At 37.7% G+C, this 24,953-nt stretch overlaps 1 protein-coding gene across 1 annotated transcript in view; it reads left to right on the forward strand.

Annotated features, from left to right (window-relative positions):
• Window positions 1-24,953, forward strand: part of LOC134551486 (ras and Rab interactor 3-like) — a 153,445-nt gene that overhangs the window by 64,844 nt on the left and 63,648 nt on the right. The window contains exons 12-17 of the mRNA XM_063399148.1: window positions 1,708-1,852; window positions 11,204-11,370; window positions 12,789-12,903; window positions 14,782-14,894; window positions 15,522-15,587; window positions 17,051-17,200. Coding sequence (XP_063255218.1) covers window positions 1,708-1,852; window positions 11,204-11,370; window positions 12,789-12,903; window positions 14,782-14,894; window positions 15,522-15,587; window positions 17,051-17,200 — 756 coding nt within the window. The remainder of the gene's footprint in view (window positions 1-1,707; window positions 1,853-11,203; window positions 11,371-12,788; window positions 12,904-14,781; window positions 14,895-15,521; window positions 15,588-17,050; window positions 17,201-24,953) is intronic.

Raw genomic sequence — 24,953 nt, forward strand, 5'->3', positions numbered from 1 at the left:
GAAGATGTTTATTTCAGTGTGTGTGTGTGTGCATATGTGCACATTTAAATTTTATTTACAGCAGAAGAATTGGGTTTGATTTTTACAAAAGTGGTCAGGTTAAAAAAAGATAATGGACAAGGCAACCAAAATTCTTAAAACCACTCTTGTATTATTAATGTTTCAGGATCCCTTCAGAGGTTTGCCAACCTCTTTAGTATTGACTGTAGTCCTCAACTCAAAATAAAAATGGACCAAAATATTTTCGTGAGGGTAATTTGCTCTGGACAGTTGCAGTTATCTCTTACTTGATACATTGGCTGTATATTGCTTGTTCAATACCCTGCAGCTGAAGTGGCAAGTGAGGCTGTTCTGAGCTTGCTGAAGTACCAGGGATGAAATCTTTGGCCTACCAACCTTGGGTTTTATGAAGGCAGGATTTTATAGTTTGCTCCTACAACATCAAATATGAGAGGTATTTACTCTGCCAAGTAAATAGATTTCAACATCATAACAGAGTTCATGTGTTTAGCCAGCCTTATGAATACCGCAATAAAAGAAAGCACTATTAATATGTTTGTAACAAAAATCCAGTAAAATCATGAAAGGTGTTACGGTCAGGAGTAGAAGGTCAGGCAGGGCACATGACAACAGTTGACTCTGTAATCTCTGAAGTCAATTCATTGATCAGAGAAAAATTCTTAATGGCTGTGTGGGTAGAAAGCTGACACTTGTCTCTTTCAGCATCTGCTGATGAATGGAAAGACATTCTCCAAATGAGCATTTTGGATGTATGGTCTTATTCTCACTTATATTTCACAAGTTTTGCAAAGTATTCAAAAAAATTTTTTTTGAATATTTGAAATAGAGAAAAATCCTATGATTTTTCTCTATTTTTCACTATAGTATGTTGATACTGCTTTCAGAATTTTTTTTTGCATGCTGTGCAGTTATTTCATTTTTGAAGGCATTTCAGAGCACTTTTTAGGAATTTGCTCATTTCTCAGGAAAAGAGAATACTAATCAACCCTGAACTACTCCATCTAATGAACTAAAAAGAATCTTTTTATATAAAAGTAAGAACTTGCTGTTGCATCCAACGTTCTCCAGTGAATGAGTAGGTGTATATACTGATGTTTAAAACTTATCCCTGTAATTGCTGTACTGTGTATTGGAGCTGCAGCAGTTCTTATACATGTCTGCAGGGCCAATTGTGGGCTTCATGTACTCGGACAAGGGCAACAGTCTTGCTTTTGAAATTAAAAATAGGATGTTTTAGTTTGAGAAGGAGGGAGAAGAGTTGGATCTGAGTAGGAAGGCTCCTCAATAATGAGTCATTCATAAGCCAATGCTAATTGTGCAGAGATGTCTTGAGTGTTATCATTTGATTATGGTGCTGGTGCTGGTTTGAGTGGGAAATGTTGAGAGAGAAGTTCTTTAGAATAACCACATGGGTTAAAACATTGTGTGGAACAACAAATATTACAACATTCTCCATCATGATTTGAAAGACTCTTGCCAGTAATTTTGAAGTGGATGGTTAACCTGGTGAAGCCTGATGCCTGACGAAGATGGGTAGACCACTGACTGGTTTGTTGTTGACAGAAGGAAAAGCTTTGAGGAGAAACTCCATGGCTTATGGGACTGGGGTTGGACAGAGAGCAAAACTCAGATTTCACAAAGTAAATACTTTCTGAACTATGGCAGTTTTGTGTTTTGACCCTGCAGCGTCAGCGGTTAATCCAGTCTGCCAATGGCTCAAGCAAAGCACTTCAGAACAGGAGACAAGAGAATATCGAAAATGGAAACATCCCTGTGGGGAACCAAGAGGAGGAAAATGAACAGGACACCCTAACTCCATTTTCAGTGCCAGGTAAGGCTTACTTTCTAGATGTTTATAGAACTGAAAGAAGAAGATAATTTAAATGCCAAACACTGGGGTGTAAGAAAGACAACATGTATTGGGAGAGAGGAAGAAAGGGATTGGTTTGACTGAAGGATGGATTTGCTGACAGTGAAACTGGGCTGGAGGCTGGGTGGCTGAAAGCAGATCTTAGGAAAGTGCTTTCCAGTCACTGTGGACAGCCACACTAGTAGTGGTTTGCCAGAGGTGAAGGGAAAGCAGGAAAGGGAAGTTTATATTGAAACATGTCAGAATGACCTGATGAACACTGCACTACGAGTAACTTTGAAGTCAACAGTTAATAATGACTTGCTGGAGATTGCTGGGACAGAGGCACCTTGGTGTATAAATGTATAATAAATTGTTTTAGTGACTGTAGCAGGGGAGGCTTCTTGGATGAAAAGTGAAAAATATTTAGGGAGAGAAAGAGTGTTTCACATTGTTAGAATAGCTGTATTCAACAGTATTCACCTTTTGATTTTTTTTTTAATTCTTTGGTGTAAAGGGCTATGTATAACCAACCTCTTGTGCTGGTGCCCTTGGCACATTGCAGGTTGACTCTTGCCCAAATGCTTTGGAGATTAGACAGCAGAGATTAGATCAGCCCTCACAGACATGTAGTCTGTCACATAATTACTGTTTAATGTAAGTATTGCTTGGTATGGATAAATACCACATGCAGTGAAAAAGAAGAATTTTTCATGTTATATCTAATTTCTTAGTGATCCCATTGCTTCAGTTGCTATAATTGTAGAAGAAATGTTTGTGATTGAACAAGCATTGAAGCATACTGTGTGAAGACTAGATGATACTATATGTTTTTCTGTGTTACTGTGCTCCCACAGGAGCTTCTTGCAGTCAGCAGTTATGTATTGGAGTGAGTAATGGAAGCAAACTGATTCACTGAAGATAGGCCCATTAGATGGGCTTCTGTTCATTCATGAGACAGTGGAAAAATATTTTATTGTATGGTGAACTAACAGGATCCAAGTCAGCAACATGTTTGTGCACATGAGCATGTTAATGATAAGAGTAATAATAATAACAGTAATAATAGCAACAGAAACTAATAAACAACTTCTAAAAAGGAAAAATGTCTCCCCAAACCATCTTAAACTTCATCGAATCCTAGAATCATTAAGGTTGGAAAAAACCCTCTGAGATTCCTGAGTTCAGCTGCCAACCCAGGGCTGCCTTGTCCACCACTAAACCATGTTACTGAGCACCAGGTCTGTGCTGCTTTTGAAAGCTGCCAGAGACAGCAATTCCACTGCTTCCAGGAGCACTCTGTTCCAAACCTCGGCCACCCTTGTGTGTGTTGGCAAAGAAAACTTAAACTGAGATGTTTTTAAACAAGTTTTTGGATACAAGTTTTGATTAGGGTAGGGCAATCATGCATTTCTTCTTCTGTTCCAGGCAGCTTTTTTATGAATAAAACAGATAAATTTCAGATTAGAGCTTCCTAAGCGTGTGACATTCACAACAGACAAAATGCTTTGAACTAAAGAGGGAGTTATTAATTATGTCACTGGTCTTTTTTATGTACATTTTTTCTGACTTTTTGGGGAAAGTCTTTAAAGATAAAGTGAGGTTTAACAGGCCAGAGTGGAACCACTGGTAATTCAGTTCATACTGAATGGAGCAAAAATTCAATGTGAACTCAAGAGAGTCCTGTAAAAGTGAGTAAGTGATTGTATAAAATCCTCATCATTATCTTCAGGTATTGTCAGTCCTGTTGTCTGGAGTTGATTATCCATTGGTTAGATTCTCATTGCTCAACTCTTCTATTCTGACCACGAATTCTTTCATTATGCTTTCAAAAGCACCACTTTAATAAGTTTGGCGAAAATGTGAGGACCCAGCATCATGCTTTGTTGTTGTTTAAGCAGTGTGGCACAATCAGTAGCCTAAAAAAGTCTGACATTTAAAACTGGCTTCAGGGAAAAGGTAGTTTGCAGACAGTTTCCAAGAATCCACTCTGGTTTTCTTTGATATATTTTCAGTCCAGGAATAAGGCACAGACATTTTCTAAAGATCAGAAGCTCATGTGTTTTTTCAGTACTGTAAAGTGTTCTATGAAGAATAGGCTTTCTGTTTTCAATATGACTTTCCAATTCAACTTGTTGTGGTGTCCTAGGTAAAAAATCCATTTTTGTATTTTAGGAGCTGCAGCTGCAATGGCTGCGAGTTGGCCCAACCCCTTTCTTTGTGCAGTTTTGTAGTCACATTTTTTAGCCTAATTTGGGATTTCACTTTCTTTCTTCAAATTTCATATTCTAGATACTTTTGCGAGAACAAGTTTGTTTTTTTTTCTGGAACAGAAGTAGTTGTAAGTGAAGCATAAAGTTTAATCTCTGAGTGATTCACAGTTATTATTTGTCATCTCAAAATGCATCTTTTGCATTTTGTTCTTTTTTTATCCTCTGTCAATGGGAATGCTCAGCAATAAGTGTAGGACTTTAGCAAGCAGAAATAGAGAATATAGTTGTTACATGAGAACAGTCTCAAATTTTTCAGCTTATATCCCCTTTGTCAGCCATCCAGAGAGATTCACTCCTGGGTGTGGGTGTGGTTCAGGCTCATCCTGAAAAAGGAGGCAACATAGAGTTTTTATGGAAACTGCATATGATAGCATTCAAACAGCCTTTGCCTTTGCTTTCTGTGTGGGAAAAACACATTTTCTTTAAAAGAGGAATTTCTTTCTTGACCTAACCCTTAGATTATGATGATTATCTCCCAAGAGAAAGGCTCATTTGAAGCTTTACAATTTGATTACTCTGCAGTTGTTTGAAAACAGGTCTTAAACTTTGAAAAAACACCCCACAGATCAGAATAAAATAGGACAAAACTGGGCAGGCATATGTTGACAACAAAATGGTGTTTTAAAGCCCTTGCATAGCTCAGTGGTCTTTCAGAGCCCAGCCTCAGAAAAGCACTTCTGTGCAGCTCTTAATGGATGCTTAAATCCCTTCCATTGTCACATGTTCAGCACCCTTTAAAATACTCTGTGATCTCAGCTCCTGATCATTTCACAGGAATGAAGAACTGCTTCTCTTAGAGAATTGGAGCATGGGTGCTTTATATAAGTCATGATGGTGTTAGCTAAAACAGGAATAATAATTCCTAGAGCTAAAATGAGACGGCAATAAAGGAGATTAGCAATCCTATCCATTTTTGTTTGGATCCAAAATACAAAGATAACATGTAGGATAGAAGCAAAAAAAAAAAAAAAAATTACCAGTATCTACTAAAAACATTTAAAATGTTTGTACTTGGTCAAAATGAATGTTTATCTCAATATTCTGACTCCAGCCATGATTTTATGAAGAAGTCTGAGGAAGAATGAGACAGGACAAGTTATTGTTCAGCTGTTTTCAGCTCAAGGAACTTCCTGGACTGGGTGTAAAATTTTGATCTAAAATTCCTTAGTGTGTTTCTTCTTCATTAACCTAATGTTAATGTCTAATTGTCATTGAATCTTTGCAAAGATTTAACATCCACAACATCCTTTGGGAAGGAGCTTCATGAAGAGCCTTTTACTTACTTTGAACCTGGGTCTTAACTTGCTTCACCTAATGTCTCCCTTTACTGGGAGCACAGTGGACAAGGCAAACCCAGTGTACCCCACTGGAACACTCAGGGTGCTGTAGCTCTTTGTGAGACAGCCACGTTAAAAGATACAAAATAAACCAGGCCAAAATCCAGAGAGTACCTCTGTTCAGTTACATTTTATTTTTGTTGAATGTTGTCTTGTGTAGACCTATTGTAACTCTGAGAGTAAAGTTTGCTTCTGTGTACTGGAGCAAATTCCTTTTTGTAGACCAGTTTTCACTGTACCAAAAATGTCTATTTAAGAGAAAATTACTGGCATAAGCCCAAATATTCAAAGTGTGGTAAAGGCACAGGCTGAAAATAGAAATCTGAGTTGTTTTGGACAGATTTCACAGTCTGGAACTTGGAACTTGTATTCTGGAAAATCAAACTTCCGAGAAGAGTATCAGTAGGTTGAAAAATAATCTGTTTTGGATGAGGATGAAAAGTAAAACCTTGGTATTTTCCAAAGGAAAAAAAAAATGTTTCCAAAGGTCTGTTGCGGGAGAACTGGAATAAAAATATTTTAATATGTGTGCTGCCCACTTGGAAGGATGATGAAGACTGAGCCTCGTTGGATACTGTTTTACACACAACCTAGTCTTTTTCTAATGTGCTCATACAGAGACTCTCTTACCTCCACAATTTATAGGGTAACTTGCAGAGCTAAAATCAATAAGAATTTTCCAAGAAGGTGGAAAGCCAGCTGCTGTGTTAATTTTCCTGATGATAAATTGAAAGCCATTTTCTAACTTTTTTTTAGTATTTTGCAGCAGACATTTTTCTGTGAAAAATAATTCTGATGGAAAATTCACAATTGATCTAGCTTGTTGTATCTGTTTCAGTTGTTTCTATATTGAGTACCATACTTGGGAGAAAAATTTCTATTTCTCTGTTGTGTTTTAGATATTGCACATGGCTGGAAATTAATTAAGGTTTCTGATTGTCTAATTTACTTATACTGAAGTTTTCCAATCAGTCTGAACTGTGATGAACAGCATTTTCTAACAGAAATTTACTTGCTGTGTGTTATTACAAAGCTCCTAGTGTAGAGGCATATGTGTTACTTTTACATATTTTTGGGTTGATATTGATGATAATAATATGTGGGTGTAAATCCATCTTTGTAAATACAAAGCTTGATTAAAACCAAGGGGACAGGTGTTTGGAAAATCGTTTTTAATTGGAGAAAAAACAGGTTGGGTTTTTTTTGTTTGATTGGTTGAATTTTGTCCTTCCCAAATGAAAAATGATAGAGCTATTTAAAAAGATAAAAAAGGATTTAAAAAATATAAACATTATTAAGTGAAGCATGAAAAATGTTCGCAGAAATAATCTTTTTAGGCAAGCTTGGATGTGCTTCATCTTTACTCTAAGTTTACCATCAGCAAAAAAAAACATGGAAAAATAGCAATTGATAGTAAACTTCAGAAAGCCTTTCTCATTTCAGTTAGAGAATACCTTTCCCAGTTTTCAAGTTACCTTAAGCAGGAGATTTATATGAATTCACAAACATACAGTTATGAAGCTCCTGTGTGCCAGTTAGATTCATGACTTTCAGGGATGTTATAATATTTTTAGATCAGTCAGCTAGTCATTGCTTTGTGTAAGGAGGTGCTTCTTTCACTTGGGAAGGTTTAGGCATGTTCTGAAGTAACTAATGTATGGAGCTGAGATCTGTGCTTGGCTGACACGCTTTTAAAGGGAAAACTAAGTGGAAAAGCTATCAAATTTAACTAACCACAATAACTTAGGTGTGATTCCTGATGGTGTAGTTACAGACTCCACTCTTTAAACTTGAAAAAGTGTTTTCTCTGCAGGTTACGTGGGCTAGGACATGTGGGCTGTCTGCACTATGTGCCTTTGGAAGTTCTGTTTCAGACTAACTCTAGCTTGGTCCCCTGGACAAAATGCCCATTATTACTTGGAGCACTTTTAATTTTTTGCCTCTGGTTGAGCTTTATGCCAAGGGAATGTTACTGGTGTGATGCAAGGCTGCTCCATGTTGCAGACCAAAACAGAGCAGATCAATAAGTGGGGTCAATCAGTACATTCACTTCAAGAGTACACTTCTGATCTAAAGGTAAACACAAATGCCATTTCACACTTTCATATTGAGCTCCTCTCAGCTCTCTGTGAGTGCTGCAAAATAGGACTCTTATTTTTTCTGTACGAAGTGCTTTCTTTAGTACCTTAAGGAAATACTTGTTTCTTCTCAGTGCTGTGATATGTGCTGCTGTCTTTGTTCATCAGGACACTATCTGTATGTGAAAGTAATTATTGTGAGCATAACATCTGGAAAAATGACTATCCCAGGAATGTAGTGAAAATTAACAGAGCTTTGTTGTAAGGCTGCCACTTCATTGTCAGAAGCATTGTAATCAAGCTTTTTTGTAATGATACCTCTCTGAAATACTTGCTGTGCTTGGCTTACCAAATATCTGTGGAAACAGAAAAAAATGAATGTATGAAGTAGTGAAAACAACTCCTTGCAAAAAACCCCCTCATCATCTTGTTTCACAGCAGAGTGATGTGAAGAGAATGTAGACCAGTGTTGCTTTCTGTAGTAAAGCAATATTCTTTCATTATTGTGGGGAGGTGCAAAATACAACTTTCCTCAGTTGTGTGGGTTGCCGCAGGAGCCTTTAAACCCCGGGCTCGCAGGAGTGGGTGGGAGCACTGTTAAAACAACTGTGCTGGGTCTTGTAATGGGACAGAACAGCTGTGTATTGAATAATGGCCTAGATGGGAATGTAGATGTACCAGGGAGCTACTCAACAGCTATAAAAAAATTTGTCATGAGCTATAAGCATACCTCACTTTACATCTTTATCATTAAATCTTTTAAATTATTATTTAAAGTGGGTGGCCAAAACCAAAACAACAGAACGGCAAAAGAAGTACTTTAAAAAGAACTAAAAAAATACATTTTGCATCTTCTGGCTGTGTGTTGATTGTGCATTCATCTAAGCCAGGTGAAATGAATAAAATAATCAGTTTCCTGAGGAAATAAAGTCTCACTTCATTGAGATTGCTGCTAAACGTACTTAAAGTCTTAAAAAACTGCCAAATTACAGCATGAGAGTAGACTTTAGCTCCATGTGCCACACAAGTTCCATGACAAAGAATAGAAAGAGCTGAATAAAAAGACCTGAGGTAAAACCAAGGCCAGATACACTTAAGGCTTTATATGAAAGTTTATAAAAGCTAAAAAACCAAAACACAAAAGAGAAGCCAATGTAGAATGTGTAGAAAGTAAGCTGCTTTGGCCATGGTGGTTCCAAACTGTTCCAGGCTAACTGCAAATGGCCACTGGGCTTCTCTTGTTAACCCAGCAAGCCCCAGAATTACACACTGCTGTTCCCTAAAGTCTCAAGCCCAGCTGCCATGTAATGAATGCAGATATCACTCCCACAAAACATCCAGCTAAGCAATTTCAGCTCAAGACATTGTGTGGGTAAAACATCACCACTAAAAGAGCCAGGAATTTCAATTTGACACACTTCCATTCAAACTCAGCAAAGATAAGGGAGATGCAAGTCCTCCTCCACTAGTACTTAGGTTTTTCTGGAAGTGAGCAAACATGACTGTGCCAGTGGTAAGGCACTGTGTGCTCTCAGTGAAGCATTTCTTTGAGTAACTCAGGGTTCTGAACAGGTTCCCAGACAAGACACATATTCCCTGGCAGAGGCTCTGTTTGTTCTTAAGGCAATTCGGTTTCTTTATTTATGTTACTGGAAAGAGAAATGGGACTGCCTGTGTGTAGCAGCACCAAAGTCAGTCAGATTACACCCACACAGATCAGAGTTGGATCCATAGCCTTTTCAATCAGTCATCCACTGACCCTGCATTTGGAAATGTGTGCTGAGGATATTACTGGCCCAGGCCATGCTGACTTGTTGGACTATGAACCAGGCTTAGCAACTGGAGTACACAGAGCACAAATTAACTATTTAGGAGTCTTTAAGTAATCAAAACTGTAACAAATTAATCAGGATGAGGTATAAATTACCATAGGATATTTCGTAGAATATTTACAGCCTTGTTAATAATTAAAGAAAGAAGTGAGCCAAGAAGTGTCATTTCCTGGACAGAATGGGTAAAAAATAACTGTTTTAAAAAACATCTGTGCAGAAGTATATGTAAGCTGAGCGAAAAAGGTCTTTCCTGTAAAATCTGTAATGAATCCTCAGTGACATGTAAAAGTCTAGAATTGGAAATGACCCTGGGACACTTTGGTAGTTTTCTGTATTAGAAGCTCTACAACCACAAGCTATAAATGGGAATAAAGAGCACAGCTTTAGTCCAAGATTTCCTGGTGAGTTGATGGCATCTCAGAATTCACAAGGAAATCTCAAGTTAGAAAGCTGTTTCATAACTCAAGCAAGAAAATTTAGTTCTTGAATATATACAAAAATAAATGAATAAAGACTTACATTTGGACTCAACAATTTAAATTAGACTAGCAAGTAGCCTCATAAATGATAAAAGTATTATTAAATTGTAAATTTTAAATATTAAATTTCATTGCATTGGTCTAGAGGACTGAGTTCAATCCAGTTAAAATCACTAACAAAAATTCCTCTTAAACACATCTTAAATCCCAAAGTCTTTGGTGGAAGAGAATTATGGTGAAATTGATAGGGGGCTAGTTAGTAATTGTTCTTTATAATATAGCTAAATAACTTCACTGGAAGATGTACCTGATAATTTCCTTCAATGTGATCAATGATTTTATTCATAACAGCATATTTTAGTGGATCCCAAGCATAGCATTATGAGTTAATGATGGAAATCCCTACTTAATTTTAGCATCATTCTAACACCCAAGCCAAAATGGCCACAGTGTTGGTTGCGATACTCTCACTTAGCCTGACAGACAAATTTGTCATCCTACTTGAAGGATGCCTCGTGAATAGTACCCCATTTACCTATGGCCCAGTTATAAAATAATTGTTTTATGTATTGAGATTACATTTGCAATGCTGTAAATTTTAAACAAAGGACAAAGGTGTTTACTGATCTTCAGCGATGACTGTTCTTGGGTATTTCTGGCCAGCTGGTTTTGGAGAGCTGTACAAGGGAAGTCACTACCTTGTTTCCTTTTCCAGAAATTTTCTTTTACTATCTTCTAGCATGAAGCTGCTGGAAAGTAATGCTTTGGATGATGTTGTATGCAGATGGAGAGTCTTAACAAATCTAGATCTTTTCAGTATCTGTTTATTTAAACTTCTGCCCAAGTTAGAACAATGAGGCATGTGAAAAAAATTTGCCATGTTCATAGGTTGGGTCTTGTGCTTCTGTTTTCTGTTACTACACAGAATGTAAAAGTTATTTTCACCTCTTGGATTTTGATTAAGGTGAGAGGGTGGGGTTTTTTGGTTGGTTGGTTTTGTTGTTAGGGGTTTTTTTAAATTCTGGATTAGTAGTAACACATTTGAAAGACTGACAAACCCGACTGAATTTTGGTTCTAATATCAACCGCGATATTAAATCATTGTAATTCTTCCATGGATTTTCATAGCTCTTGGCTTAACTATAAGAAGATTCTGGATGAACATGCAGAACTTGGCTGAAAGTGACAAGGCCAATTGAAGAGTCCCCTGGAAAATGAGCTGACATGCACACTTGTAAACATTCTTCTGGGATCATCTGTTCTGCTTAAAGAGGTGTAACTGAGCCTGGGATAGTGATGGGCAGGCTAAACTGTTTCTTTCCTTTGTCCTGCAGATGGAAAAATGAACAAAGTTAAATGGCTTTTGACATGGCCATTGATATTTGTGCTGTTCACCACAATTCCAAACTGCAGCAAACCACGCTGGGAGAAGTGCTTTATGCTGACCTTCATCTTGTCCACCCTCTGGATTGCCTTGTTCTCCTACTTCATGGTGTGGATGGTAAGTGTCTGTAGCAGGACTTTGTACTCTTGAAATGTGCATCTCAAAGTATGTAAAAATCTCATGTGCATTTGTTAAAGGGCATGTAATTGTAGTGCAGTCTCTTCAGCTCATACAAGAATTGTTATAATCTTACCTTTTTGCTGTCTTTTTTCTGCAGAAATAATTGGGCCTTTACTGTATAGGGCACAATACAGTACAGGAAGGTAGTGGAGAACATCTCTACTTTCATCAAATGTCTGTCAGATGTTTGAAAACCACTTTATGTTTCCTCTTACAAAAGACTGTGTTTTCTATATACTTTTTGCAACTTCCTATATAATTTTTGCATTGTAAAACAATCCTCTAACATAGATTGTGTCTAAGAAATCAATTTGCCAGCCAAAGCCACACATTTGTATTGTATTATATGTCCTTTGGAAGGTCACACTCTGTACCTTGGTTCCATATATAGATGTTCCTCCACAAAAGAGAGAGGTGCTCATTAAGGCTGCAGCCCATACTGCTTTAAGAGGCAGCTGGACCATAGTACCTTGTTACCAGTCTCAGCTAGAGAATCATGCCGACTTCTATTCCTGGGTCTCTGCTTGCCCCTGAAGATAAGGTTTGTCAGTGAGTTCCTAAAATACACCTTTTCTTTAGTGAAGAGTCCAATTCTCCTCATGTGATTGACTGGCAAACTATTTTGAGAAAACAACACATAGCCTAGAAGACTTCCATCCTTAGCAGTCTCAGCAGGGAAACAGCTATCTGTCCCTTGTTCAGTCTTCTCACTCTCACAAGCCTGTTTCCTTTTCAGCTGCCTTTTCTTGATGTTTTTTCAGCCCTCTTTGGATGTTCCAGCTAAATACAGTTCCCTGTCCTTTCTAAGAGCTCTGCTGCAGTGATTTCCTGAGCTCTTTCCAAGCTGCATCTGGAATATCAGGGGACAGTGTAACCAGACGTGCTCACTTCGTGATTAAATGAGAAGTCATGCAAGAAACTAGGTCCTTCTTCATGTGTTAGCTTATAATAAGTTCTTTATATCTCTGCCACTATAATACAATACAATATTGGTTGCAGTCCTTTTGAGAGTATAACAGCTGAGAATCCTGCCATTTGTGGAAACCAAAAAAACCCCAAACCCATAGACTGGATTGTATCTCCTTAAAACAGCAGTATGTCATGTTAGAACAACAAGAAATGGATATTTTGTTTGTCCATAGAATGTGGAATAAGAAGACCCAAAGTCCTTTTCCTTCACACATGGTTGGTTTTAGGCTAGTTATTCCACAAGTATTTAATTTGCAGAAATGGATAAGTATTCTGAGTCTATTCCTGTTAGAGTCCACACCAGAAGTCAAGAGTATGCCACAACTCTATTGCGGTGAGGAGACTTTCCAAATATGATAAGTTAATCTACCTTCCTCCTTGTTCAGGTGACTGTGATTGGATACACCCTTGGCATACCAGATGTGATCATGGGAATTACTTTCCTGGCTGCAGGAACAAGTGTCCCAGACTGCATGGCCAGCTTAATAGTAGCAAGACAAGGTACTGTGTCTGCTGAAGCATAACTGCAATCTTACCTGTATGCTCTGTGATTTGTTCCTCCATACACACAAATTGTCAATGAAATTTTATAATTTTATTTTAATCTTTACTGTTTCAGCACCTCATTAAAAGCCAAAACAGTTTGCTAGTTATTGTTAGCCAAGAAAATTATCTTTTTCCTGTTGGGACAGGGCATTCTGGCATTCTAGAATGTAATTCAACCTCAGATATCCCCTGCATGGTATGTATCAGTCAGGGTAAAAAGGCAAAAGTCACAGACAAAACTAAAATATCAGCTATTAAAAACTACATTGAAGATTATATACTGACCAGCACTTCTCCATATAAATCTTGCACTGATTTGTAGAAGACCTATCAAATCCAAGGAAGTGAAGTGGTTTGAGAGGATCTGGCAGAAGTGTTGTTGCTCCAAGCAGAGTTCTCATCCAAATGCAGACCTCTCCCCCCTGGAACATATGAATAGCTACACTGGAAGCAGTTTTGGATTACTGATGTCTGCATCCTCCTGAGCTGTGCATTTGAAATTTTCAAAGGCTTTCTCATTTCTCTTTAAATTTTGTTTAAGTTTCTTTTTTTTTCTTTTTTTTTTTTTTTTTTTTTTTTTTTTTTTTTTTTTTTTTTTTTTTTTTTTTTTTTTTTTGTGAAATGCTGGTAGCAACATCCTGTTGTTGAAGAGCTTCAGAGCTTGACAGTGTGATCCTCTGTACAGCAACAGAATAAGAAAAATGCCTAATTTTATTCTGTTCCACTATTTCAATTCCCATAGCCTTTTTTTATTTATCAGATAATGACATCTCCAGCACACATCATTGGGAAAACAACAAGGGCTTTGCACTGATAAATTAAGTATTCAAAAGCCCCACCTTTGTAATTTGAGATAGGAGTAGTGCTGTTAGGTGTTGCTTGCATGAAAAGTGTTATATGAAGTATATAATTTTCCATGTTGCATTGTTTGTTCTGTGCAGAACATTCTCACAAAAACAGTACAACAAAGTCTTCAGAATTATTATGGAACCACCTTCCTACTAAATTAATTTTGCATGTGTATTAATTTAAGTGAACAGGTTTTTTCAAGAACAAGGAAAATGTTACATTTTTGAATTAACAGACTGCTGTAGATTAGATCTTCTGTTGTACTAGACAAAAATACTGCAAAGATTGTTTGCTCTGAAAGTTAAGGTAAGCACTAGATTGACAAAAAGGGGCCAAATGCCCTTAAAGACAATACAGGGACTTTGCACTGCTTGAATTCAAGAGTCATTGTTCACTGACAGAATGCAGACAGGTAGAGATGGACACTACCATAATTTGGATCCAAAGCATTACTTTCCAGCCAGCTTCATGCTAGAAGGTCATGTATTTATGATATGGTAGTGTCTGTCTCCACTCTGTTTACTCTGAAACTATTTTTGGGACATGTCCCATTTCTGTCAGAGCTCCTTTTCAGTTCCTTCCTTTCCAGTATTCACTTGGTGGAAGTGACTCAATTGTTAGGCCAGTTAGGTCTAAGGGATGTTAGCAGGCACAGAGAAGAATTTTGCCTTCTCCTATCCACTGATACTGGTTCAGAATGAGATCACAGCCAGTGATGAGAATTAGATCTTGAATAATACCTAGGTAGTTTACCACCATTTACCTTTCTTTTCCTTTCCTCTAGTATTTTATTGTTCTTGAAGTGAAATTATTACTGATTAAGCCCCATGAAAGTGCATAATATCTTTGACTATCATCTCTGGCCAGTTCAAGGGGGATTGGATCAATGCAGATCATTTCCCTTTGATTTCCTCCAGTACACAGAATAATGGCCATATACTTTGATTTTATCAAAGAGCTGTTTTTTGGTTTTTTTCTCTGCAGGCCTTGGTGACATGGCAGTATCCAACACAGTAGGGAGCAATGTCTTTGACATTCTGGTGGGACTTGGTGTTCCGTGGGGTTTGCAGACCATGGCGATCGATTATGGATCAACTGTATGTATACTTGGCAAATCTTTAATTTGCACTTTTTACCCTATTTTTAAAAAATGAAGGCATGCAAATAGAATGAATTTAAAACCAACCTGTTGATCATGTTATTAGTTACTAAATAAGGTGTTATTTCTTTGTCAAGGAACCCAGTTAGGGAAGCAATTCTTCTTCCACAAGCTGCAATTAATTTCCAGTTTGTCAACTGGAGTACATTATACTGTGTAGAAGAAAAGTATTGCCATGGATGGTTCATAGCTCTATCATTTTCTTGCTACACAACTTGCAGTAAACCTGTCTCCATGTACTTTGGCATTTTTGTCACTAAGACAAAATTTTTTTTGTCACTAAGATCAGAATAACAGCATATCTCTCTCTTCTGAGGATTTTTAACGTAAAATCTGTTACACATTCTCACTTCTTTTTTAATGGAGATGGGATTACTTTACATTCAGTTTGATTCCTTAATCTTCCCGTTCTTCATTAGGGTACATCTGTCATGGATTTGCATAGTTTAAAATATTTAAGGACTATTCAAAGCAGAAGGTGGACTTTAAATCAGTAAATTGATTTTTGATCTCCAAAGCGCAGTTATATGGTCAGCATTTTAAAAGTCTTTTCTGATTTCCACAGGTTAAGATAAACAGCAAAGGATTGGTTTATTCAGTTGCACTTTTGCTAGGATCAGTGGCTCTTACTGTAAGTATTAGAGCATCTACAAGTATTTCAGTTTGAAAATACTTGTTATGTATTTACATACTACAGAAGGATAAAATAGAAACACTTAGCATTGATTCTTGTGAAGTATCATTCTTCTAGCAATACCATGAGTTGAGGAGCTACTGTTGTCCTCAGTGAGGACTGAAATCTGTAGCCCTGTATCCACACCCTCAGCCTGTCTCTGTGCTGAGACAAGGCCTGGTGTGCTTCATCATCCTTTGCCCTTGCCTGTGATTTCCCAAACCAGCCAAAATCAAGTGCTGTAGCCTAAACCCTTAATGAAGAGTAGTCTGTGAGGACTGTGAGCCCCAGGACTTGGCACAGACATGCTAAATGTCCCTCACCATTAAGACACCCTTGTAACACATGACTTCTTAAGGTGAAACCATAATTCTCTTTGAAAAGTCAATTTTGCTGGTACTTAAGGTCTGATCCTGCTTGACTCCCAGGGAACGCTCTGTAGGAAGAATCAAATCAGGTATAAGAAATCCAGAAGGTATAAAAATATCCACTTATACTAACGTCTTTCACTGATTGCCTGTGGAGGCTTTGTAGAGGAGGTGGTCCCCACTGGAGTTTTCACACTGTTGCATGACTAAGTCTTAAAAAGCTTCACATCACCTGTGCATGACTTAAGTGATAGAATGACCAGGGCTGTTCACTCTGCTACTAACTTCCTACTGTATCTGATCTATAAGGTGTGTGAGAACTGTTCTTTCCATTTCTTATTCCCAGCCTGCCATACTGCACAGTGCCTGTGAAACAGCACAGGTGTTCTGTAGACATTTGTATCTGGTGTTACTGCATGCATATTGTTAATCAGCACTTTGGGAAGAAATGGGAGGATTGTGCAGAGGTGTTACTGTGCTAGCCCTTCATGCTTTTGTAAAAAGAGTCTTTTCATAGCAGAAGCCAGATCACCCGAGTTTGAGGCATCTATTACTGTCTCATTTGTTCTCCTGAGCACCCTGATTTGCACAGACCCTCCCACAGCAAACTCAGTGGAAAGTTTTCAGCAAAATAAACAATAATTCAGAGGCACTGAACACCATGGAAAATAGATGCCTTCATGAGGACTTTGTTGCTTTGCTACCTGTAACTTGTAACCTCTTAGTTCTGGAGTTCAGCAAATAAGCAAGCAGAGCATCATGGGCATTAGGTGCTGGTGTGCTACTGGGACATAAGGGATTTGCAGGGGAACACTTGAGGGAGGGACATTAATTTAGTTTAGTTCATTGAATATTTTGTAAAACAATCATAGGACAACTGAGACTCAGGACAGAGTCAACAACATATGTTGCCTTTTTAATCTGTAAAATACTGAGAATATATTTTGTCTTCCTGTAAGAGCTCTAATTCAAAAGACTCATTTTTAGCTTATAATGGTTGCTTCCAAAAGTCTTCTTCAGAACTTAATTAACTGACACTCTGTTTGCTTGCAGGTGTTTGGAATCCACGTAAATAAGTGGAAACTTGACAGGAAGTTAGGCATCTATGTGTTGCTTCTTTATGCTATTTTCCTGTGTTTATCTATAATGATAGAGTTCAATGTCTTCACCTTTGTCAACTTCCCTATGTGCCGAGAAGAACTTTAAACTACAATGAGGACAGAGACTGAAATTCTTCTGATTGCACACGCTGTAAATGACAGGAGGCATTTCACATTTCTACCTTCTTTCCATCAGTAATTTGAGTGTCATTCCTGCTTAATCAGCTAACCAGCACTTTCACTTCTATGGAAGGAAGGCATACCTTTCTTTTAACATGGTAGCTGAAGGCAACCAAAGCATTTTCCTCATCTTTGGATATTGCTGCTCAGTCATGAAGCTACATGGATCTTACGCAGAACTCTAAAGGACCCATTTCTGGGCATTCTGTTGTGGTTTTCGTTCTCCTTTTGCAGACAATCAGCCACCACCATCAGAGTTAGCAAGAGGATGGAAGAAAAATCTTTATAGTTCTTTTGGTTTTGACATTTACTTTCCATGGAAGGATAAGAGGCAATTTCAGAACCTTTCTTGGCTCAGTCAGAATATTTAAACTACAGGACCAGAAAGTCCAAGACACATATCATGGCATGCACTGTTGAGGATCATTTCCCCCTTCAAGTGCTCTGCTTATAGAAAAACTGCACTGACAGTTTTCGATGGCAGTGTTGGATATTTATCACTCTGTTGAATGGACAATGTGGCAGAGAAAGAAGAGGAAATGGTTGTTTGTTGTATCACTTGTGATGATGCACACTAGAAGTCAGAGTAACTGCATACCGAAGAAGAGAATTTACATGCAGAAATTCATACTTGAAATATATGTTTTATTGTTAATGAGGAATGCTGTATACATAGATATAAACTGACATTTGTGGAATATTACACCACAAGAAAAACTTTGCATTGGCCATTGTAAGCCCATTGTGTAAATTTAGAAGAAACTAAAGAAATAAAATATAACTGGGTGCTCAGTAACTATCAGTTATTGTTATCAGCTGGGAGTAGTAGCTGAACATAATCCAGACTTTCTGACAACAAAACCCACCCTGATTATGATTTGGTTTGATTCAGTTTGATTGGTGGGAAGAAGAAGCTTATTTCATCAGTCAAGAAGTTGGTGTATTCTTCACCATTTTTTCTTATTCCCAGAAGCTTAATGAAGACGAATGTCTGACACGGAGCAGTGCAGATTAGAGTTACCCTGACAAAAGCAAGTCTGTCAAGAGAATATGGTCCTTGATTTGATTGCATGCAAGTTTTGAAGCATGATATACTTATTTTTAACCCCAATTAGAAGCCAAGTTTTGATATCCTTTCCACCAGCATAAATCTGGATATAAGGAATTACTCTGGATATAATTGACAGCATGATCCAGCCCAGAGTGTTAAAATAGCGGGTAACATTCCACATTTTATCAGTGATATAATTGTAAATCACTGAGACAGCATATTTTGAATTCTACTAAACTTTAAAAATATTTTGAAGCTGTATGTGAATGATCACGTAAAGTTTCTAAAGAAGCACAGTTACCTTTATACATAGATTTTTTTAAATTTTTTAATGTTTATAAACCAAACCAAACCTATCAACTAACAGTTGATGTGTTTTTAAATATATTAATATTTTCCATTAAGACTATATATAAAAAATTGTGTCAATGAGAATATACTATAAAAACTTAGCAAATAAGCACTTACTCAGAAAGTTCCTTCTTTTGACATATATGACAAATAAATATGTTTAGCCAGCTGACATGCAGAATACTGTTTACACCAGGCAATGAGTTTACAATTAAAACTAATTTAAAAATTATTTTAGGATAAATTAAAGAGTGTGTGCTGCTGGTGGTGTATTTTTTAAGAATTGGGTCCTAAAGAGAAAAAGAGCAACACATTTGTTATTTGCTTTACATTTTGTTACAAATGTCAGTATTAGTATCCATTTAGGGTTTCTTATCTCAATTAAATAGTTGTGTCATTAAACTAAGAGCTAAAGATGGACACAAATACAGCATTACTAAAATGCTTTATTGAATAGGCAAGAATGGCAGTAAACACATTTTATCTCAAGTATGCCAATGACCCCATTTCCAGGCATTCACAACATTTTTGCTGCAGTATAAAGCTGAGGAGATGGAATTCGTGCTCATCTTTGAGTCTTCTGCTGCAGAAAGGCTGTGAAAATGCAGCATACTGCTGCATCACTGTAGGAATACCCCTCTCTAGTCTTACTCTCTCCCCTGCTGTCTTTCAGGAGGATGCTTTACTGCTGAAAATCTGGTCATGGCTTAGATATGACTGAAAGGACAGAGAGAGAAGCTGAGTAAATGGGCTTTTTCCCGTATTCTGTTTTTGTGGTCTTGGAGAACTGTCTCCAGGCCAACATTTGTTCTCCTGTGCACAGTTCAGACAGTTGTCCTTACATAATAGAAGAGGAGTTCCAAAGTCTGGTTTTGAATGCGTAGTGATCAGCTGAGTTGACAGGGATGAGGGCATCAAAGTTTATAGTGCCAGATCTAGAAAATTGTACTGTACCTTCATGTTTCTGAGCCAGGCAACTTTCGAAGAGTATGGGCACCATTTTTTTCCATAGCAGCTGACTCTCAGCCCACATATGCATGAATTTTGTTTGCTAATTCCCTAAGTCCTTCACACATCATTTAAAATTACTCTGCCTAATCTGAATATCACCTGCTCCAGAAAACCAGTGTTGTGTTTTAGTAAGAAGCAGTCTCAGAATCCAGAACAGCCCTTACAATGTGTGGCTGGTTCCTGTCATCTACAGCTCTCCCTGAAACATAAACTCACTTTAGGACAATTTATATTGAATTCTAATGCTGCATTTCATGGTGTGTTCTCATCTGCATCTACTGCTATGAGACAAGTATCGTGCTGTGCTTATCATTATAAATAACATTAGCAGGATTCTCCTTTGACACTACCATATGACCAAGGATGTATTGTTTGCCAAAGCATTTTGAGATGCTGTGTCAGGGCTTTGATGACACATAATCATATGAAGTACTTCAAGGAGCTCCTAAGTAGTCCTTGCCCATATGCTAAAATAAATGATTGTACACTAAGCCATGCAGGTAAATGGAATGGTCCAAGAAAGATCTGACTGACAAATTGTTGCATTGCAGATAAACCCACATCAGAATGTACTTCAAGAAGCTGTTGCTGAGTAATAACAGATTAGTGCCTTTCACATGGACACAAAAAAAAAGAAAAACATTAGCTTGTCTGGTCAGGAGACCATTAAAAATTCTGCCATTTTCTAGTCAAGAAAAGGAATGATTTGTGCTTGGCTCTCCACTGTTAGGACAGTTCTATACTGCAGCTGTTCAGATAGTATCTGTAAGATTTTGTAGCCATTTTGTTTCATTAACCATTGCAAAAGTTAGCTGGATGAGTTTGGAATGTGTGTCACAATGTTCTGTAAGTTAATGTTCAGCTCAAGAGTGAAAAGAAAGCTGGTGGATGTGAGAGAGAAAACTGTTAGTGTGATCTGAAATTTGCCAGCATACTAACACTGAAAAGTAACACGGCTCAGAAAAAGATATCCCATATCCAGCAAAGCTTAACTTCAATAGGTTTGATTCCATTTTAAAGCTAAGCATCTATCCAAGTGCCTTGCTGGATTGTGTCCTAAGATGACAGCAGAGCATGGTTTCTGGTTTTTTTATCATACTCGGCTCTTTCCATGTTCTATTGGTTTTGTAGTCTAAAGATTTTACTTCTTTCCCAAATTAAAAGGTTTGGCCAGAATCTGTGGGCTTCTGCTCTGCTGATACCACTTTGGATTTCCACTCTTGTAAGTAAGAGAACACATTCCTTGTCTCAGACTTCTCAACTGTGCATCTGCACTTGTTGTATGAGCAGGATCAAAACTGAGTTGCAGCTGGCCAAGGAGGGCTTTTAGCAGCTCTTTTTTGCTGCAGTTCCCCTGGAGTAGCACAGTCCCACATAGACCCATGGAGTGTAATCCTGTCTGTAGCAAGGAACTGGGAGTGTTTCCATTGAGTTCAGCAGTGTTTGATTCCATTTATTTACCATAACAATTGTCCTGCATTATAAAGTATTGCTTAAGTAAAGATTTCAAGCTCAGGATCTGCATGTCTAAATCTAAGAAGCTGCAGATATGATTATCTTAATGTCTCTTTGATGGTCTAAGGGCTTCTCTCTGGGCTGAAGTCTAGCCTGGAAGAACACCTGAAGTCTTCCCAAGAGGTAGAGCATAAACCATCTTTCTCCTGGCTCAGTCATTGGCGTGCCAATTTTATTTTGTTTTTATATGCATGCTGCAGCTATAACAAACGAAGTTAGCTTCTGGTTTTAGATCATATCTGTAAACTTTCTGGCAACATGTAAACAAATGGAGACGGTCTTTACTAATCTAATACTTAGCAATTATAGAGAAGATTCTGTTTAGTCTTTGGTTTCCCTTGTGACTCTGCTTTAATTACACTTGTTTCTATTATGTATTTGGTCTAGTTGCACAAATGCCTCACGAGTTTTGTTGTCTTCCTTTCTTGGATTTCTTGCAATTGTAATGCCATTTACTTGTGTCCCTCTGTTAGTTGGTTTTGGTAGAGTTCTTTAAGCTGTAGAAATACTGTCTGATTATTCATGCCAAGGAAAGACCAGACGTTATGTAATATGAAACACACACTAAAATAATTCTGATAGCCAGGTGAAACCAAAGAATCTTCCTAACTGAAGTACCTTGGAGCATAATGTTCTGTCATTGCAAGCGTCAGATCTCTCTGTTATTTGTGTTTAAACACTCAGAAGAAAATCTCTGCAGCTCGTGCATTGGCTGCCCAGTTTTCTGTTTCCATGAGTCTGAGTGCCACATTTTCCATTTGGTTGGATGGTGAGATTTATGTGATCGTTACACAGGTAAATGACAGTGTTTAGTTCTAGCAATTCCTTTCCAAACCCATTATCAACCCCTTGAATAATCTGGAAAAGTCTGTATGCAAGTGATCAATGTCCCACTGAAGAAGAGAATGTTTTAGAAAACTGATGTGTGCATTCCAGTTTCTGACCTACTGTGTACATGTTTAAAAGCCTCCTTTTGAATAACTTGAGCATACACTTTTCTCACATTTCCCCACATGTGAGGTTCTGATGGTTTTTCTCCAGAGAAGTCTGTGAAACCCTGTACATGTCTCTCCTGACACATGAAATGTGTATAGCTGCTTCTCCACAGGCCAGGGTGTGTAGTGTGATTGTGGCAATTTGTTCATTACATGGTTCTGCTTGCTACCATACAGTGCACTGTCTGAAAGCAATGAATAATTATGGGAAATTAGCACCATGTGGATTTTTTCTTAGAAGAATTGCCAGTTGGAATTTAATCCTGTTTTTCTTTTTCACTTGCACAAAGAATGTAGGCAATCGTTGCTGTCCTATCACTGAGATGGTCTTGATAAACTTGAACAACAAATAAAAAGATAGGTTTATAGCACTAGGCGTGGTAACGAATTCCAAAGGTATCAGAATATGTGAAAACCAGACAGATATAACCTCTAGAAATATTAATAACCACTGAGATTTCAGAGGATTTTTACAGAAAGATTATGGTCTTTATTCATATAGCAGTTATGTATGCAAAGAAAACTTGTAAATCTGCTTCCCCAGCAACACTTGTGTTTCAAATGGCTGTTACTGCAGCAAAGTTATGACCAAATTCTTGCCTTCACGTTCTTGGGAGTGGTGCCAGTGTTCATTAATGTCTTGGTAGTTGGCACAAATTAGTATCAGTGGAACTGAGCATAGAATTTGGATCACAGTATCTCCTTCATTGCAATAAATTCTTTGAAATAATTTATGGTCACTAAAATAACTTCTGAACCTTTTAAAAACCCGTGTTTCATACTTGCAGGCCTTTGCAGTGCACCTTTCAGAGGTGCAATACCTCTTTAAATATTACGAAAACTTTCTAGAACTGCTTGCTTTGAAAACAGAAAGGGATGGGTTTGTAAACTGTAAATAACAGAAATCTCTCATGTTACTTATTTTTTCAATGACTGTGACCTTATGCACTGTGAATGCTCTGTGATATGGGGTCCATTGTACAGATAAATATGTCATGAAATCCAAATGGATTTAATGTGATAATTTGTTACAAAATGTTGGCATGATATTTGATTATTTTTGTTGTGAGAATTTTAAAAAATAGTTAACTCAGCATTTATAAAGATTATAGCAGTCAGTATTATAATGCACTATATAAAAATATGTACACTACCAATAAATTATATGAACAGGAGTGTTTGCTGGTTTTTTCTCAGATGATTAGTAGATGTGAAACATTCTCATATATATTGTTGAAAGCCTAAAATTTCGGTACCCAAATAGGACATGTACAACTTTTTGGTGAAACCTGGACCATGCTGGGCTGAGTGACAGAAGGCCCACATTCTGTGAATTCTAGGGAGTATTGCCTGGGTCAAGCTATTATTTGGAGTGAGTTAAGTGTATTGGTTTGATTTGCAGCAGTTCTGAAACACACAGCTTGCTCTTTCAGGACTAGAAAAGTGAGAACTCGGTTTCCTGAGAACACAGTTTGCTGTACTGAGGCACTGATCCAGAAGGAATTCTGAACCTCAGAAAAATCCCTGGTCAAGAACATTTTGGCTGCCTCATTGTGTGGTATATTGGTGTCCAGCAGGTTCACACTGAGTACTGCATGCTGATGAGAGGCTGGAAATAAGGTCCAAAGGCCACGCAGTACTATTTTACTTTCCCAGTTCCCTAGGCTCTGGAGATACTCCTTCTTAGCTTTGATTGCCCATTTCCAGCATCCCTGTACCACCTCAGGGTGTGTGGAGACTCCTTGAAGTATATTGTGTATAGTCTGTGGTGCAGTCTGTGCTGGGCTTAGGAAGAGCTTTAAATGTGATTCTTAGAAAAAGAGGAGCTAAGAGTTTTACTTCATCTCATGGCCTGGTGTGTTAACAGTTTCATTGGACAAGAGTCTTGTCATGAATACTCCTAGCTGGTTTACTGCCAGGAGATGCAAGTTAAAACAAAACTTGATCATCTTTTTCTTTAGCACTGTGCATGAGACTGGAATCCCTAGTGCTGTATTAACCTGGCATTAGCCACTGTGGGCACTTTTATGCATCTACAGAAAAGTGTTATGGAAGTGGAGAAAAAGGATGCATTCCCTGCATTCTCTGAATTTTGCAAAAGATTTTATTCTTTAGTGTATGCTAGGCTAAATTTTTCTAAGCTGAAAATGATTAACTTTCAAAAATCAGAATCTGAATGTGAAAAGTGCCTCTTCATTTAATCCTTCCATCCTTGACACGGTGACCCATCATGATCTGTTATGTAATAGGCTCTATAAAAGGCACATAATCTATGGATTAGTGACACAATAGCATGACAGTTCCTAAGGGCTCCTTTCACAGGCCGCTCCCTACTGTACGGAAAGCAGAACTGTCGTGTAATCTGGGCATATTCTGAAAGCCCTTTATTGTAGCTCAAGTGCTCATTGTACTTAATGGCTTCCCCCATAAGCCATCTTTAAACCTTTCCAATGCAGCTGCATAAAACTACAAAAAAGGGCTGCAGGATGCTGTGGCTTAAGATGGAAAGGATGAATCAGTCCTAGAAGAGACATGAATGCCTCTCATTTGGCTTGGATTTATAACAGAAGAATGTCAATTTGAAGTAACTGGGTATTATTTTGTCATTTAGCTTTTGTGTAATTGTTTCCTTCCAAAGCCTGATTCTAGAACACGTTGTCACGTACTAAACCTGTCAAATCTCTGCCTCAAAAAGACACCTAGTAAAGCTTGGACAAAATTTGTCTTCTTTTTCATATTTTAAATATTTTACA

The sequence above is a fragment of the Prinia subflava genome, chromosome 5 (genome assembly GCF_021018805.1).
Source record: "Prinia subflava isolate CZ2003 ecotype Zambia chromosome 5, Cam_Psub_1.2, whole genome shotgun sequence".
Lineage (NCBI taxonomy): Eukaryota > Metazoa > Chordata > Aves > Passeriformes > Cisticolidae > Prinia > Prinia subflava.